General features: G+C 40.0%; 1 protein-coding gene across 9 annotated transcripts in view; it reads right to left on the bottom strand.

Annotated features, from left to right (window-relative positions):
* The window catches only part of LOC124150850 (protein FAM13A-like), a 100,544-nt gene that overhangs the window by 53,331 nt on the left and 30,203 nt on the right, over positions 1 to 17,010 (bottom strand). For 7 of the 9 annotated variants that reach the window (XM_046522966.2, XM_046522959.2, XM_048392314.1 and 4 more), the window contains exons 2-3: positions 12,102 to 12,339; positions 11,347 to 11,471 (exon numbers count right to left, since the gene is read on the bottom strand). Coding sequence is in view for 6 of the 9 variants with exons in the window: in XM_046522959.2 (XP_046378915.2) it covers positions 11,347 to 11,400 (54 nt within the window). In the remaining 3 variants the exon portion in view is untranslated. Of the gene's footprint in view, positions 1 to 1,352; positions 1,622 to 11,346; positions 11,472 to 12,101; positions 12,340 to 17,010 lie in introns of those variants that run through there. The other 2 variants (XM_046522967.2, XM_046522957.2) reach the window with 1 other exon arrangement.

Raw genomic sequence — 17,010 nt, 5'->3', positions numbered from 1 at the left:
TAGGGCCATAATGATATACATACACCTGTCTAAATTTAAATCACATACTTACATGTATCACACTAAACTCCTCATAAATAAACACAAACAATTACATAAAATCACAAATGATGACAGCACTTAAGACAAGAAGTCCTTCTAATCATAGAGCCTCATAATGCAGAAGCCAGGCTCCGGCACCAGTGATCAGGATGGGCCATGCTTTAAATGAGACATCCTGGAAACTAGCTTAAAATAAAATTATGACAAATGAGAATTTTTCAGGAAGCTGGAATAAAATTATTAAACCTGTAGTTTGCAAGCTGGGAAATTGTCTGTGTCAGTCCAACCTCTCTCCTTGTGACTCACACTAATGATTCAGTGTGCCTGGCTCAAAGGAAACACTGCTTTAAACAATTTTCATAGCAGAGATGTAAAAATATATCAGACGACTAAAATTATTGAATGTCCCAAACATCTGAGCTGAGTGTCTCAATCAGCACGAAATGATTTAAAATCTGAGAGAATCTTTAATATCACTCCAGATGAACAGAGAGAGAACCACATGGCACTTGTTAGCTTCAGGCATATGAGACTGAGTAAAATTCATTGAGATTGTTTTTCATGGCTGTGTGATATCAGTTTCTAAGGTTTCATGATGACAATCTCTATTTAATTTAATAAGATGATAAATATATCAAGAAACCTGTTTCAAATTACTCCAGTAAGGTCTGAATGAATGTTTCTGTTTGTTTAAATCTTGACCATTGAAGCATCTGGTTGTGGAACTTCAATTTATTCTGCGCTGATGTTTAAATTTAACTATTCATTCAACTTCATTAAAGAATAATACATGTACGCAAAAGTTGTTTATTTTTAATTACAGTGCAATGTAGGCAACAAATTATCATTTCACCTCAAATCAAACATCAATTCTTCAACAAATCAAATGTTTTAATTTCAGTTCAATGATAAATTACAACTAACCATACTCAAATATTCACATAATGACATATTTTGAAATTAAGAGCAAGTGTAGATGTTACACTGTGTGAACTATTGTGATCATATCATTCACAACATACCTTAGTATAAGATATTAAGAGGGTCATTGGGCCCTTCAGGTTTGCCCCAAACTTATTTGAATCTAAGGACACCCTAAACCTTTACCTTTTAACAGTAACACTATGACAACCCCTTGATTTTTTGTGACCCTTTTTCTCAAAAATGCATTACAAAAATAACATGAGAGACACAAATAGTTCTTAAAAATTATCAAACTCAATTTTTTGTCTTTATATCTACAACATGACTACAAAGACAAGGAATCTGATGAAATACAAACTTACAGCCATGTTCTAATGAAAACTAACCTCTCCTCATCTCCATCCCTCCTCGATCACTACATCACCGACAGGCATACACATATCTCCCAATCTATCTCCTTCATCTGCTACCGGACGTGTATCCATCATAATTCTAACAGCATCATCAACAGCATCCAGTTAACAACTGAAACATCCTGCTGTACAACATACCCAGCTCCGGTCATGGCGAGCATCATACCATTGCGTATCCTGATGACCTGACATACCCATCCCGGGACTGTCCGAGGAGACGAGATGCAGACAGGCATGCATGTACTACCTGCTGATGTCAGTGAAAGGACCACTGCTATCTAGCTATCTAGAGCACGTCATTCATAACAACTGCAAGTTGGATTTATCTGCACACTATAGGGAAAGTAGTCAGCTCACGATACATACACAATTACCCTATTACAACCCATTCACTGATACAATAGGACTTCTATTGCCAGAAGCTTTTATCTTAAATGTCTTAAACAGAAATATGCATCGTTATCACAAAGGTTTAATGGCTGATGTTTTTGCAGCGACCTAATAAACAAAAGTTTTTTCAACACTCAATGTCCGTTTTAATGACTTTGTCAGACCACTTTCCCCCACATATTAATAAATAAACATACCTTATATTTAGTAACTGTATAAATTATATTTCATAACAGAAGGCAGTGTTTAACAGAAAATATGCTCATTTAAAATATCTTGTTTGTTACAGTTTTTATTTCAAGTAACGTCAATAAATTCCAACATGCTTTTGTTCTTGTTTTGGGGGTGGGGATGTATAAATTTCATATGTTAGGTTTCTGATCAAGATAATCAATAAAAGAAGAAAACAGGTGTATCTTGTCAGAGAAAACAAATAACCTTTTTTCCTACATATGCACTTAAATCACACTGTGTTCATTTGAAAGTATGTCTTTGACCCTTAACTAAGAAGTTCTTTCGTTAACTTTTAACCTGCGAACACAAGAACACACATTACATCTTAATTCTAACATTCCATATGAACATATTTCACCATCCCACGCAGTTGATCTGTCTATTGTGAATGTGATCTTTAGTCCCCAAAGTCGCAACCTGGTCTAAGAAAGCAGCACAAGGAGAAGTAGAGAAAAGCTTCTTCTGTGGTCAGCCTTCCGGATGCAATACGGATGTAGTCACTCCAAACTACTCAAGCTTAGACTGAGCTTTTGGAAGTAGATGACCAACAACTCGTCAGCTGTCAACCTCGTGCGTGGGCGTGATGGCACTTGTCATAAATGACATGACATCAATGGCAATTACAGTTGAACTTTGGTAAGAGGAACAGATTAGTTTTGATCAGAATCATTAGTGTAAACAGTTATCTGCCGATGCTACCAGGTCTGAGAAGAACCATATCGCTTCACTTGACATGGGAAGAGAGACTACACTCAGGACAAATTGGAGTCAGGCATTTTAAAAAACACTTACAAATCAGAACAATGTGAATAAAAAATTACTGTATTTCCTCTATTACGATCCAAGGCCCTTCTTTAATTTCCGGTCACTTGTAGATTTGGCCCATAGTGGAGACCAGCTCTTATAGGAGGCCTGCTTTTATTAGAGCCTCTGTCCATATTAAAGGTCTACTTTCTTAGAGTTCCCCCCTCCCCCCGCCCATATAATGGCCTTGACCTTTGACTTTTCATCTGTGCCAAAACAAATCCCCAGGACCAATTGAAAGATGTCCATGGAAGGAAGGATGTGAGTGAGTGAGTGAGTGAGTGAGTGAGTGAGTGAGTGAGTGAGTGAGTGAGTGAGTGAGTGAGTGAGTGAGTGAGTGAGTTTGGTTTTAAAGCCGCTTTTAACATTATTCCAGTTATATCGTGGCATGTCAGCTTAATGTGGGAGGAAAGCCCGAAGTGCTGCAGGTCTCAGACATTAAACACTTCGGTGAAACCCACAAGCATGGGTATGGTGCTGACAAACCTAGAAATATACTAGTATTCGGGGCAAACCGGGATTCAACCCCACAATCATAGGTTTCTGGCGTGTCCAAGGGACATAACTCTACACAGCGAATGGCAGCGCCTTAGACAACTGGGCCACCCGTGCCCCCCCCGATCCATGGAAGACTAACCTCTGATGTCAATAATGTTTGTGTAGTAGTCAATCAAAAACTCACTGGCAGTGGTGGAGGCAGTCAGTCAAATCCCAACAAAAACTTAAGGTGAGTCCAGTTTCACGGAGCTGCTGATAAGGTGTGTCAAGATTCAGTGACTCCATTTCACAGAAGGTACTACTCATCACAACAAATTAGTGGTGGGACGATACACCGATGCATCGGCTGATTGAGATTTTTATCGATCACAGTCGCACACAAAGTAAAAAGTATCGATTCATATCTTAAATGTTTTCTTGAATAAGTGTTACACCAAACACTAATTACTAGTGAAAATGAGTAGTGAAAACACAAATATTTTCATCCATTGCACCATACCTGACACTGCCAACTGTTTATCATTAGTGTGCCAGGTATTTGGCAATCCTGTCTATGACAAAGATTGCTTACACAACACAGAGAAGTGCACATGCAAGTATCGGATTGTGAGCTAGGTTTCGTGATACGTATCGGATCGCACAGTTGGTGTATCGTCCCATCCCTACAACATCTAGACCTGCACTGGAAATTGGCACCAGCCCTAGCTCAAGCTCAGTCACTTCTTTAGGAAAGGTCCATCAAAAGGGATGAGCACTGCCAGTTACAACAGCACTTGTTATATTTTGTGAAACACAGCGACTCTAATAGATGTGTAGATGAGTAATTAGTTTTTTTCTAATTGTAAGCACCTTCAAGATGAGATTCCACTACCTGATCAAGATTGTTTGTTGATGCAATTTTAAAAAAAGGTACTTGGCAGTGTGGTTGTACTACAGCCAATCTATAACCAAACTGTAGATGTGATTCCCAGTCTGGGGTACTACCACAGTACAAGGCAAAGAAAACTAGAGTGTCCATGCCTCACTTACTTTTCATGGGTTTTACAGCCTCACTATTACAAAGATGGACCAGTGCCAACTCCTTGTTATTGCATGGACAACACATATTAATGACTTCAAAATATCTGCTTAGACTCAGGCCCTCCTATCTATTTGAATAAAAAGCGTTAAATGAGTTTAAGATTAAGGCATATTGGTAGCAAACCTACCGTATTGGAACCAAATGTATTTATTATGTGAACGAAAAGAAACACTATCACATCTGACAGCGGTTGTTAGAGGAATACGAGCACAGCTGCAATGGGAAGCTCGGTCAAATGCAGCGGAATAACTTTGGCTGTATCTGTCAAAAGCCAATCATAGTTAAATGACAACGCCTTTTCCGGAAAAACAGTCTGCTGGAAATGGCTGCGATAAACAACTAAGCGACACGCGAAGGAATTTCTTTAGGTTAGTACAACTCAAAATTTTGACTATAAAACATAATATCCATGGCATTGAGCAAGTATTCAAATGCATCAGCATTTGTTTTCTTAAGTGGGAGGCGTGAATTCTGGTATCAGTTACTGCAAATAAATGGGCGGTAGTCAGGTATGGTCCCCGAACACGCTGAAAGATATCCGACATCCCGCCCATCTGCCAATCAGTTGCCCACAATCTTGGTAACTTAGTGGTAGCCAAAACACACACATTGGGATCTGGCAATGGTATATGTTAATAAAATACATATAAATTAATATTATTGTTTAAGTGCCACTCAGCCACAAACAAATTCCTTACTGTTGATATTTACTGAGAATTTTTTATCAGCCCTGTTATTACATATCAACAATTATAGGGCAAATACAAGATCTAGCAGTAAAACGTTAACAGCAAATGAAATTATGGGCGAAGTAATTTTTCTAGCTCTATGACTCATAAGTTTTCCATATGACTCCCATCAATATACAACGATAATGCATACAAAATACATTTTTGATGAAAATGAATAATCTGTATCGAAGGTGAATTATACTTTACGTTCAATGTGCATTAACTTCTTAATAAGAATTACATTCTCTGGAAACAAGCATTGATTAAAACACTTTCCCGTTTCTCTCCACTCCTGTCAGCCATGTTTCAAATGCTGTGGCAACAGTAAGTGTTATTGTTGTTCGGCATAATGCGAAATTTAAGGGAGATGACCAAATGTGTTTGTTTGCCAATGCTGTTGGTTCCAATTGCAGCTGTGTGGTGATTCCAATGAGAACTGCTTTTTCGGCGATAGTTACTGCATTTGTGTCGCATTTGAAACTATTCCTTTGCGATCATCTTCCCGAGGCAAGAGAGTTGACTGACTTTAAAAGTCAAGTTTCCACCCTTGCCTATTGTGGCTATTATAGTTATGTCCCTTCTATGTCCCTTCTTTGTCTCTCCTATGGGCCAATCAGATTCCACCTGTCGTATCTCTTGCATTTGCTTCAAACAAAATGGCAGCACCCAGTTAAGACGATCTGATCGATAATCAAGATCTATATTGTGATAAAATGAGTCTTACAACGCAAAGTGCATCAAATTACGCGAGCACCTTGATTAAAACCATGGAAAGATTTGGAAAATATCTGTTGACGAGTTGGCGGTGCACATGCTTTGCAAATCCTGCTATCGACTGAAATCTGCATGACAGTTCACGAACCGGATTTAGATTTCATTGCGCGATTCTGATAGGACTACGCATAGACTCGTTAGTCCAGCCAAAATGTAACTCCTTAATACCAGCCTAGTTCGGAAAGCCAAAGGGTGGAAACTGGACTTTTATTGTCAGTTAACTCCCTTGCCTTGAGAAGATGGGTAGCTATACGCATGATATTGCTTACGTTAATTCCAATAATGATTCTTTTCAATCAAATAGGTAGGCAGGCCTGAGACTGCTGCAGTGCAGCCTGCCCTTCATCATGTTGACAATGTATCAGTCATAGACGCACAAACTTATGTTCCAGTCAAGGTTACTTATCTGTTGATGCCAATGAATGTTTGTGTAAGTGACAGCCAATTTTGAGAAAATCTCAGTGCATGCCGGACATAAAAACACACAAAACAATGAGGTCAAGGTTTTCCTATGTAATACAAAATATTTTTTTATCAACTAATACACATATTTATACTCTTTACATATCATAATGATGCACATTGCCATCAATGCCTACAAAATTTCCTTTGAAGTTGTTATAGTAGCCATTGTGACTCTACAATTCTGGTATTGCTTGCCAAACTTTTCAACTAAGTCAGAAGCTTCCAGAAGTATGTACTGGTACTGCTAGCAGAGAAAGTCACCCCCCCACCCCACCCCCAAATATTCACAACCCAATTACTTTCAATTAACTTGCGTACAGAAACGCATGCATTAAATGAAAAACTCAAATATATAAAAACAGCTCGCATAAGTACCCAATGAAGCTTTTTCAGCATGCGTACAAAGGAGCTTATTTCAAAAAAACATTTACAAGGTAATTTACTTTCTGAGTCAAGCCTATATATTTAGAACAGTTATATACATGAAAAACATTATTTCATTTTTTTTAAATCTTAAAATGTTTACTAATTTTGGGAAATACCCAATAGAGTGATGAATAGATGAGTGAAAAAATATTGGTTACCTAATCAAAAATGTAATAACCCAATTGAAATAGAAAACTAAGAGTAAAAACTCAATTGCTCAAAAAGTTATCTGGAGCTCTGGAAAGATGTCTTTTTCGGGTAGTTCCTTAGGCCAGACTTTTATTAAAATTTGCTTTACAGACATTGTCAGCTGCTGCAGAAGGAATGCCAACGTCATGCAGGTCTTTGACATTTACCACTTTCCTGAAACCCACAAGCATGGGTCATGGTGGGGCTGAGGATGCAAGGATCATACTCAAGCCATATCTTATCACCGATCTGAACCAACAATCAATGGCTTCCTGCATCGAAAGGGGAGGCAACTCTACATTGTCAACTTGGCCATACATGTCCTCTTGTCTTCAGTGAGGGAATGAGTGGATGAATGCAAGGGCTGTATATTGGCAAAAATTGTATTGCAATATATTGTTAAACATGTATCTGTATTGGGATACGTATTGCAATGTACCGTATTACGATACGTATTGCAATCTATTGGAAGCCAAAGTGTTTGAAAGTGATTGGCCTGATTGTACCTGCAGATACAATTGCTACATACAAAAGTGAATATTATGATTTCAAACACAGTATGGTCAGTCACCCCCATTTTGTAGTCATGGACACAGGGGAGATAGCAACATGAGAGCTAAATCACTTCTGCATTTCCCAAGTTTTAACAATCAATTTCAGAGGGAAACATCATTTGTCAATGAATTTCTGTGCAGATTTTAGGTTAAACGATATAAATAATAATGAAACTTGTTTTACCAAATATAAAGGAACACAGACAATATATTGCAATATGTATAGTTTGAAAAGTGAACTGCAGTCCTACTGTCTGTACAACAAGTCTTCTACCCTCTCTACCCCTGAGACAGTAATGGAGTCTTCTACCCTCTCTGCCCTCTGAAACAAGTAGTCTACCTTCCTTGCCCTCTGTGACAACAAGTCTTCTACCCTCCCTGCCCCATGAGACAAGTCTTCTTCGCTACCTACCCTCTGAGACAACAATTCTTCTACCCTCCCTGCCCTCTGTGACAACAAGTCTTCCACCCTCTCTGACCTCTGAGACAGTAATGGAGTCTTCTACCCTCTCTGCCCTCTGAAACAAGTAGTCTACCTTCCTTGCCCTCTGTGACAACAAGTCTTCTGCCCTCCCTGCCCCATGAGACAAGTCTTCTTCCCTACCTACCCTCTGAGACAACAATTCTTCTAACCTCCCTGCCCTCTGAAACAAGTCTTCTACCCTCCTTGCCCTATGAGACAACAAGTCTTCTACCCTCCCTGTCCTCTGAAACAATTCTTCTTCCCTACCTACCCTCTGAGACAATAAGTCTTCTACCCTCCCTTCCCTCTGAAACAAGTCTTCTACCCTCCTTGCCCTCTGTGACAACAAGTCTTCCACCCTCTCTGACCTCTGAGACAGTAATGGAGTCTTCTACCCTCTCTGCCCTCTGAAACAAGTAGTCTACCTTCCTTGCCCTCTGTGACAACAAGTCTTCTGCCCTCCCTGCCCCATGAGACAAGTCTTCTTCCCTACCTACCCTCTGAGACAACAATTCTTCTAACCTCCCTGCCCTCTGAAACAAGTCTTCTACCCTCCTTGCCCTATGAGACAACAAGTCTTCTACCCTCCCTGTCCTCTGAAACAATTCTTCTTCCCTACCTACCCTCTGAGACAATAAGTCTTCTACCCTCCCTTCCCTCTGAAACAAGTCTTCTACCCTCCCTTCCCTCTGAGACAAGTCTTCTACCCTCCCTTCCCTCTGAAACAACAAGTCTTCTACCCTCCCTGCCCTCTGAGAAAAGTCTTCTTCCCTACCTACCCTCTGAGACAATAAGTCTTCTACCCTCCCTGCCCTCTGAAACAAGTCTTCTACCCTCCCTTCCCTCTGAGACAAGTCTTCTACCCTCCCTGTCCTCTGAAACAACAAGTCTTCTACCCTCCCTGCCCTCTGGGACAACAAGTCTTCTACCCTCCCTGCCCTCTGAGAAAAGTCTTCTTCCCTGCCTACCCTCTGGGGCAACAAGTCTTCTACCATCCCTGCCCTCTGAGACAAGTCTTCTTCCCTGCCTACCCTCTGGGACAACAAGTCTTCTACCCTCCCTGTCCTCTGAGACAAGTCTTCTATCTTTCCTTACAGCTTTGACAGCAATGGTGACTCTCTCTATCCCTATTATTTGAAATAACAATCACTTTAGCTATCCCCATCATCTGTGAAATCAAAAGTCGACTTCCCCTATGTACCATCTGAGCCCTAATCTGTGAAATCTGCAGGCACAACACGTAGGACTTGTCCCAATCACTCGTCACCACCTTCAGAATCCTCCAGTAAATGAGCTACTGACCTATTCCTTACCATACTTACAAGGTGATTAAATGCAAGGCAAGGAAATTACATTGATTTTTCTCAATATGCTTACACTAAGCCCCTGTGAGCCTTATGTGGCACGACTCACATTACTCAAGTCTCAAAGTGAGGCTGGCCGACAAGAAGAAGTCTGGAGCTGCAAGCGCTTGCTGGACAATCGGACAAAACATGATACCAAACTAAATGTATATATGCACTTATTAACACTCTCATTGGCAGGTCAGGTTTTCAGTTCGCTCAAGCTTTCTTATGAGAAAATGGCCTTACTTCTGTTGACAAAAACATTTTGCATGAGTCCACTGAATTTATTCTCATAAGACAAGATCAATTCTTAATTTCACAAAATACAGATAATCTATACCAATTATATATTACAAGATGCAGGAAACAAAAATAAAATTCAGCTACACAAAGTTACTGGAAATTAGAAACTGAGAACTTAGGAGCATAGCATATCATAATACAAATTTATTTAAACTGATAATAAGGGTACCTTATTGTTTCTTTAAAGCTCTCATAATAAAGTTCAAACACAAAAATATTAAAATTTGAAAACCCTTCAAAAAATATGTTCCTCTCTGTTTTTGTTGCTCTCATGTTAAACTGCTACCTCTTCTTCCGGTCACATACAGTTGGGAATATGTATATGCATATATATACAGCTAGAGGTGCATTACTACCTACCAATGAAACACTACTCTGGAATTTTCATTTCACAGAAAATGGTACCCTCCAGATTACTAGGGACGTACTGTCTTTACAGTAAAACTGTGTGGCAAATAAGACTGGTATTGATCTTGCCCCAAAATAAAGAAAGTCACGACAATAATAAATACCAAAGTCACTCTCGAACAAAAGTTTCAAAATGCCGACTTCCGAGCCTATACTTGAACGAAAACGTTTGTTTACACAAGGTAAAGATGAAGGAATCAACGCAGTATTATAGTTCATAGCTGTCAACACGGCAGAACCCTTTCAAGTATTAACAAGTTAATGCAGTTTATAAAACATGAGGCATGGGCAAATGACTGACAACTTTCTTGATTAGGGAGATTTGGCTGAATATAAGCTGTTCCAAGTACTTTTAATCTAAATGAATTAGCCCAATACTCATTACACTGCTTAGCAATCAATGGATTCCCAGGTCCATAACAAAAAGCAGTTTACTGCAGCGCACGAGGAGCAGTGTGAACTATTATTATGAAGCTAATATTCAAAGTATATGATGGCAGCCTGAAAATAATCAAGTCTGGTCCAGACAACCCAGTGATCAATATTGTCCACAATGATCCACGCCTTCAGAATACAAGGAAACGCAAGCAAGCAACCAAGTGAGCGAGTCTGACCACTCGATCCTGTTACCTATTTTTATTATTATTATATTATACATTTCTATACCTTGCTTATCCAGGTACTAGGATTTGCTCAAATGCAGTTTATTTGTTCCTCGACCAGTGGATATATTTGCCTTCCAGATGTCATTCTCAAATCCCTGGGGAGTATACAACCCAAGCTACCAACGGGCGCCAGAGGGTTTTAACATCCACCTCACATATCGGGTACCGATTCCCTGCTGGTGAACAGAGGCACATTGAACTACCATATCTTCTTTAGCATAGTGCACACTTTTTTTTTTTAAAAAACCACCGCAGTGTAGAAGGGGGTGCATTAAACACGCCATAATGAGTTTTGAAGTTTTTTTTCCCCCAATGCAAAGACATTACCCTGAGCACGTAACACTGGAAATACCATGTCAACAAATCCGTACTGGAGTATGCAATGTAATCTTGTTATTACACTGTCCGGTTATAAAAGTGTTCATTGCATATCTGGACTTATGTTTGTAACCTATTTGATTAATTTTATTCAAAATTCCTTTTAATATTGTTTAAATTTATTTGGGTAAGTCACTTGCCACGGGTGATTTCAACCAGTGTGCAAATAAGTGTGATATCTTGGAAAGAAAATTTTTCACCCAATAAACGTTTATTTCAACAATCCTCAAACATGCCAAGTAAACATATTTTACTTACATTGTATTCAGCCATATTGACAGTTGGAGGTCCTGGTACAGAGGTATACTTCATTTCCTAGATAGAGTTACACACACACTCGGCACACAGAGAAACCCTCATCAAGCAACTCAGAGGGGCCACACCTGCAACAAGATGAAGCAATGCTTCAGTTTCACACTTTTGCTTCCCAAATCCAGTGATACAACTCAGTAGATAATTGTCACATCTCCGAATTGGGTCAGTGTCAGACATGCAAAATTTTGAATTAAACAGAAAAGAAATGAAATGACACCAAACAAATCGACCACATTGTTATTTTAAGGCAAACATTTCTATATTATTCATCAAATTATTTCCATCCAAAATATATATTGATAGCCAAAATACAGGATAATGGCAATGATGTAATAGATCTATGGTATTCACAGGAACTAAAGCATTTCAAATACCAACTCATAATACCATATTCAGCACTGATGGTTTAACAGCTGACATAATGGATTGGGTGGACAGACTTGGTTCACGGTGTGTTGTCGTAACCACTATGTGGCACGTTGCTCACCACGTCAATCAAAGGTTTGTTTGTCTTGACTGGATTGTTTCCATGCCATGTTATATAGCCGGAATATTAACAAGTGCAGCGCTCAAAACATCAAACAAACAATATGAATCACTGGTGTGTATGGTCTTGAGTTGATGTTTACAGGACGCGTTATTTAACCGAGTGCAGCGTGAAACAACAAACAACCAAGCCGACAAACATCATGACTCACTTCTTTCTGCAATCTGTCTACGGCTGCTTGAGGCACCTACACGAGAGTATAGCCAGCCCCAACATTCAGTCCCACTCACACCCTGGCTGCTCCACCGACCATGGACAGGTAGTGGCCACCACAGGAGATGACCACGAGGGTGGTCACCAGTCAAGAGGATGGTGAGGATGGTGAGGATGGTGCCAGGTACAGCTGCTCAGCACGCTGGCAAGAGGGAGTCAGGATGAACACTTGGACTCTGAAACAAGAAACAGTAATTGGTTTGAATGTTCATTGATAAGGAAAAGAACTTTGATCATAGAGTGTAAAATGAAACATTGGCATATCATCAATAAGGATGATGATTTATATTCTCCGACAAAAACATTAACGATGTAGAATAGTTGCTGATGGATTACAGCCATCTTGAAACCAAGCTCTGGAACTGAACCGTATAGACATTTTCATCAAAAACTCAAAATCAAATAAGATATTGATCACACATAAAACAATTTCTTTCCAGTCAAAACTGTAAACCCTTGTGTCATATTTACAAAGATACTGACATTTCATTCATGTAGTTGGGGCACACATTAAAACTAAGGCAGAAAATATATTACTTAGAGTTCTTGGTCATCTCCTTCAGACCAATGTTATATCTTATCTACATTCTAATCAAGTCCATGTGTATTTGATGCATTTGAGGTTGCAACTTACCAGGACTGGACTTGGCAATCCAATGGTATGCACTGTTACGATGCAAATGCACTGTCTCAAGTTCCATCATGCATACCAAACGGAAGCCACCAAATGTGAGACATTTTTATGGCCTCTCATGAGGTCTTATCAAGGCAATAAAATACTTTCAACCCTAACTGTAAGTACCCTCATTTATTAAGATATTCTTACTTTGTCTAATTTTAGAAAAGCTCAATTTGTACATTGAAATAAACATTCAACATATTCAAGACCACACACAAACGTTACAATATTATATATTGATAGGGTTACAGACAAATCGATTGCCACATGATGTCATTATTTGAGAACAAAATAATTGTAATATATCTATTTTACTGCATGGATAACCATTTTAGACTTTTCACATTTTGTTTTCCTCAGTCGTATCATATCCAAAAGACGTCAAAAGATGGTACTTGTTGTTACCCTGGCTGCCCTCGACATCAAGGGGATAATACAAGGATTTGTCGGCTAGGAGTTTCTAGTGGGTCTGATTAGGGTATCAATGTTAAACTGGTATGCAGCTCAGCACAATAAAACTAGCATTAGTCCAGTGACACAGTGACACACAGACACACAAACACAAGCATACACACACATATCGCTATATATTCAAGTGGAATAAACTTGAACACTATGTTTCCATTTCACATCACCTAATAATAGGGCAAACCCACATCAAGTGGATTCAAGCACAGCTATGGGACACAACTCTGTAGAGCTAATTGCAGCAACATGGACCAGCCTGTGACCAAGTACCTGTTGACCATCCATCCAACTATCAATGCAGCACATCTATTTGTTGCTGACCCAATGACAATACACAGGTGACAAATTCAAACATCAATAGGTGACAATATTTGTTGCACTCAGCTCTATGACAACTATCGGTAATAATAGAGAGTCTGTACCAGACAATCCAGTCACATTATGAGCATCAACCTATGCAATTCGGATATGATGACATGCAAGTCAACGAGCCTGACCTACCGATCCCGCTAGTTTGACTCTTACGCAGAATGAGGACCATTTCTAACCCAGATCTTCATACTGTGTTAGTATTTTAACCAACAGTAAGATATTATCTGTGCTAGACTACAGTTTCAACAGAGGAAATTAAAAGAGACAAATACCAATTATTCACAACTCTAGCAAGCATATAAAATCTTTTTCCTCTAAAACATTTTTATTTACCCTACACAACCTCCTAATACTAGAACATGTATATAGCTGGAAATAGGCACTGTGGAAAAAATACATGAATACATCCTTTCTCATCTTACTGTTATAGTCAAACAAGTGCAAGAGTGTTACAATAGCGCTTTTACCATGCAATAGTGACAATTTTTCAAGCTGTCATCCTCAAGCAGGTGGGAGGTACAGGACACCACTTGTGACCCTGAATGGGGTGTTAACACACAAACATAGCAATCCCTCTAGGCCGTGAGCCACTATAATGAAAGACTGACACCTGGCAAATGGCAAAATGTTTAAATGCAAAGGTTGATCTGATTAAATGACATATTATCCTTTGGCAGCAATGATAATCAATGAACTATCAGCCAGGTCAGTGCAAACATCATTACACATGATGGAGAACAATTTCTTTCGACTTTCAGAATTAACAATTTTTCCCAAAGCTCCTCAACTCTTTAAATTGCCATAACCAGAATCAATTAGTGTGCACCATGCCTGAGGATATCATGTCTGAGCCTGGAGCAAATAAGAGAGCCTCATCGTGGTGCCATCTTCACAGACAGCCCCCGAGCAATGGCCAAGCATGACTGGTGTTTACTGCACACAAGTGGCATCAACGTCATAATTCTCCATCACAGGATATCACCTTCATTCACTACTCGATGAAATCACGACAGCTGGACATCGCATTCTACATTTTCAGCGTTTGAAACAAGAAATTAAGGATAAAATTCATAACCCTAATGTTACAAAGAAAGTTTGGAGGGTCCCTACCCAAAAAACAGTTCAGCCAAAACAGCAGAATCTTTTACAGTTTCCAACACAATTTTGAATTACCTTCTTTACGACAACTTGTGAGTTGAGGCTTACAAAGCTTTTGTTTGTTTGTTGTTTAGCACCGCTCTCAGCAATATTCCAGCTATATGAGGATGGTCTGTAAATAATTGAGTCTGGACCAGACAATCCAGTGATTGACAACATGAGCATCGATCCATGGGATTGATGACATGCATCAACCAAGTCTGTGAGCCTCAGACCACCCTTTCAACAAGCATAGTCGCCGTTTACGGCAAGCATGGGTTGCTGAAGACCTATTCTACCCCGGATCTTCACTGGCAGGCTTACAAAGCAAATGTCATTCTTTCCCTATGCTATCTATGAACAACACTAACAATAATCTCACTGACTATCTGCTCTAATACCACCCAAATCATACATGGATCTTAAACAATATAAGAATGAACATGAACCCCTGGCCTATGGCAAGTATATCAAGTTATTAAAGGCATAGTGACATTTAGATTGTTCATATCTAAAAAGACCGCCTCCGTGGTCTAGAGGTAGAGCGTCCGCCTAGAGAGCGGAAGGCCCGAGGTTCGATCCCCGACCGCGTCATACCGAAAGACGTTAAAAGATGGTACTTGTTGTTACCCTGTCTGGCGCTCGGCATAAAGGGGCTAAAACAAGGACTGGTCGGCTCGGAGTCAGTATACTGTGTCTGAGTGGGGTATTCATGTTAAACTGCGGCAAGGTATCTCAGTGGGCTAGCCCTATAAATTGGCATCAGTCCGGACTAGTACAAGCAGCCACACACACACACACGTGCATGCACGTCGCTATATACGTGCAATAATCTTGGACGCGACTTTACACCCAATTTCACCTCACCTCACCTCATATCTAAGAAAACTTCAATTTACTATCCATATCCAACAATTGTTTTCCCTAATCCTATAATCCTTGCCTGGCACAAATTGACCAGGCAACTAGCTAGTTCCTTTTCCAACAGGACTAGTAATTGTTTCCAAGAAATAGTTCTCTGAAGAACTAGACTAGCTAACGTAGCAGTGTTCTTGTCCAGATCTGTGATGTACGGCTTACACTGCCTTTCTACTGAGATCACTCTGTGATGTCAGCTAAGTTGGGGACCTATGATCTTCCTTGCTACAGGAACCCTGAAGAGTTGACACTGACAAGAAAATAAGGCAACTCCTACAATAATTGCCAGTGTCACGTTTGATGCAAGTGTATAATTCTTCTGTATGTGGGTGTTCATTTGGCTTGTGATATTTGGAAAAGACGTCACCAATTTATGGATAGAAGCTCAGCTTAACATGTGTCCTCGTACAACCTGTACACACGTCAGTTAAACTTAGTATATCATTCACTCAGCTGCACTTACAACAACTATTAAAATTCTAATTTGACAAGCAATATATTTGCTTAGGAATCTTAAGAGGTACCCTCCGATTTTATAGGCCTATTACACATGACCTACAAGTTGGGGGAACCCTTCACTACACGACCTACAAGGTAGGGGAACCCTTCAGTACACAACCTACAAGGGAGGGTAAACCCTTCACTACACGACCTGCAAGGTACGGGAAACCCTTCACTACACAACCTACAAGGTGGGGGAAACCCTTCACTACACAACCTACAAGGTGGGGGAAACCCTTCACTACACGACCTACAAGGTTGGGGAAACCCTCTACTACACGACCTACAAGGTAGGGGAAGCCCTTCACTACACAACCTACAAGGTAGGGGAAACCCTTCACTACATGACCTACAAGGTAAGGAAGCCCTTCACTACACGACCTACTTGGTAGAGAAAACCCTTCACTACACAACCTGCAAGGTAGGGGAAACCCTTCACTACACGACCTACAAGGGAGGGGAAACCCTTCACTACACGACCTGCAAGGTAGGGGAAACCCTTCACTACATGACCTACAAGGTAGAGAAAACCCTTTACTACAAGACCTACAAGGTAGAGAAAACCCTTCACTACAAGACCTACAAGGTAGGGTAAACCCTTCACTACAAGACCTACAAGGTAGGGTAAACCCTTCACTACATGACCTACAAGGTAGAGAAAACCCTTCACTACACGACCTACAAGGTAGAGAAAACCCTTCACTACAAGACCTACAAGGTAGGGGAAACCCTTCACTACAAGACCTACAAGGTAGGGTAAACCCTTCACTAC

The sequence above is a fragment of the Haliotis rufescens genome, unplaced genomic scaffold (assembly GCF_023055435.1).
Source record: "Haliotis rufescens isolate VD_foot unplaced genomic scaffold, xgHalRufe1.0.p SCAF_11, whole genome shotgun sequence".
NCBI lineage: Eukaryota > Metazoa > Mollusca > Gastropoda > Lepetellida > Haliotidae > Haliotis > Haliotis rufescens.
This window is presented reverse-complemented; position numbering and strand designations above follow the sequence as displayed.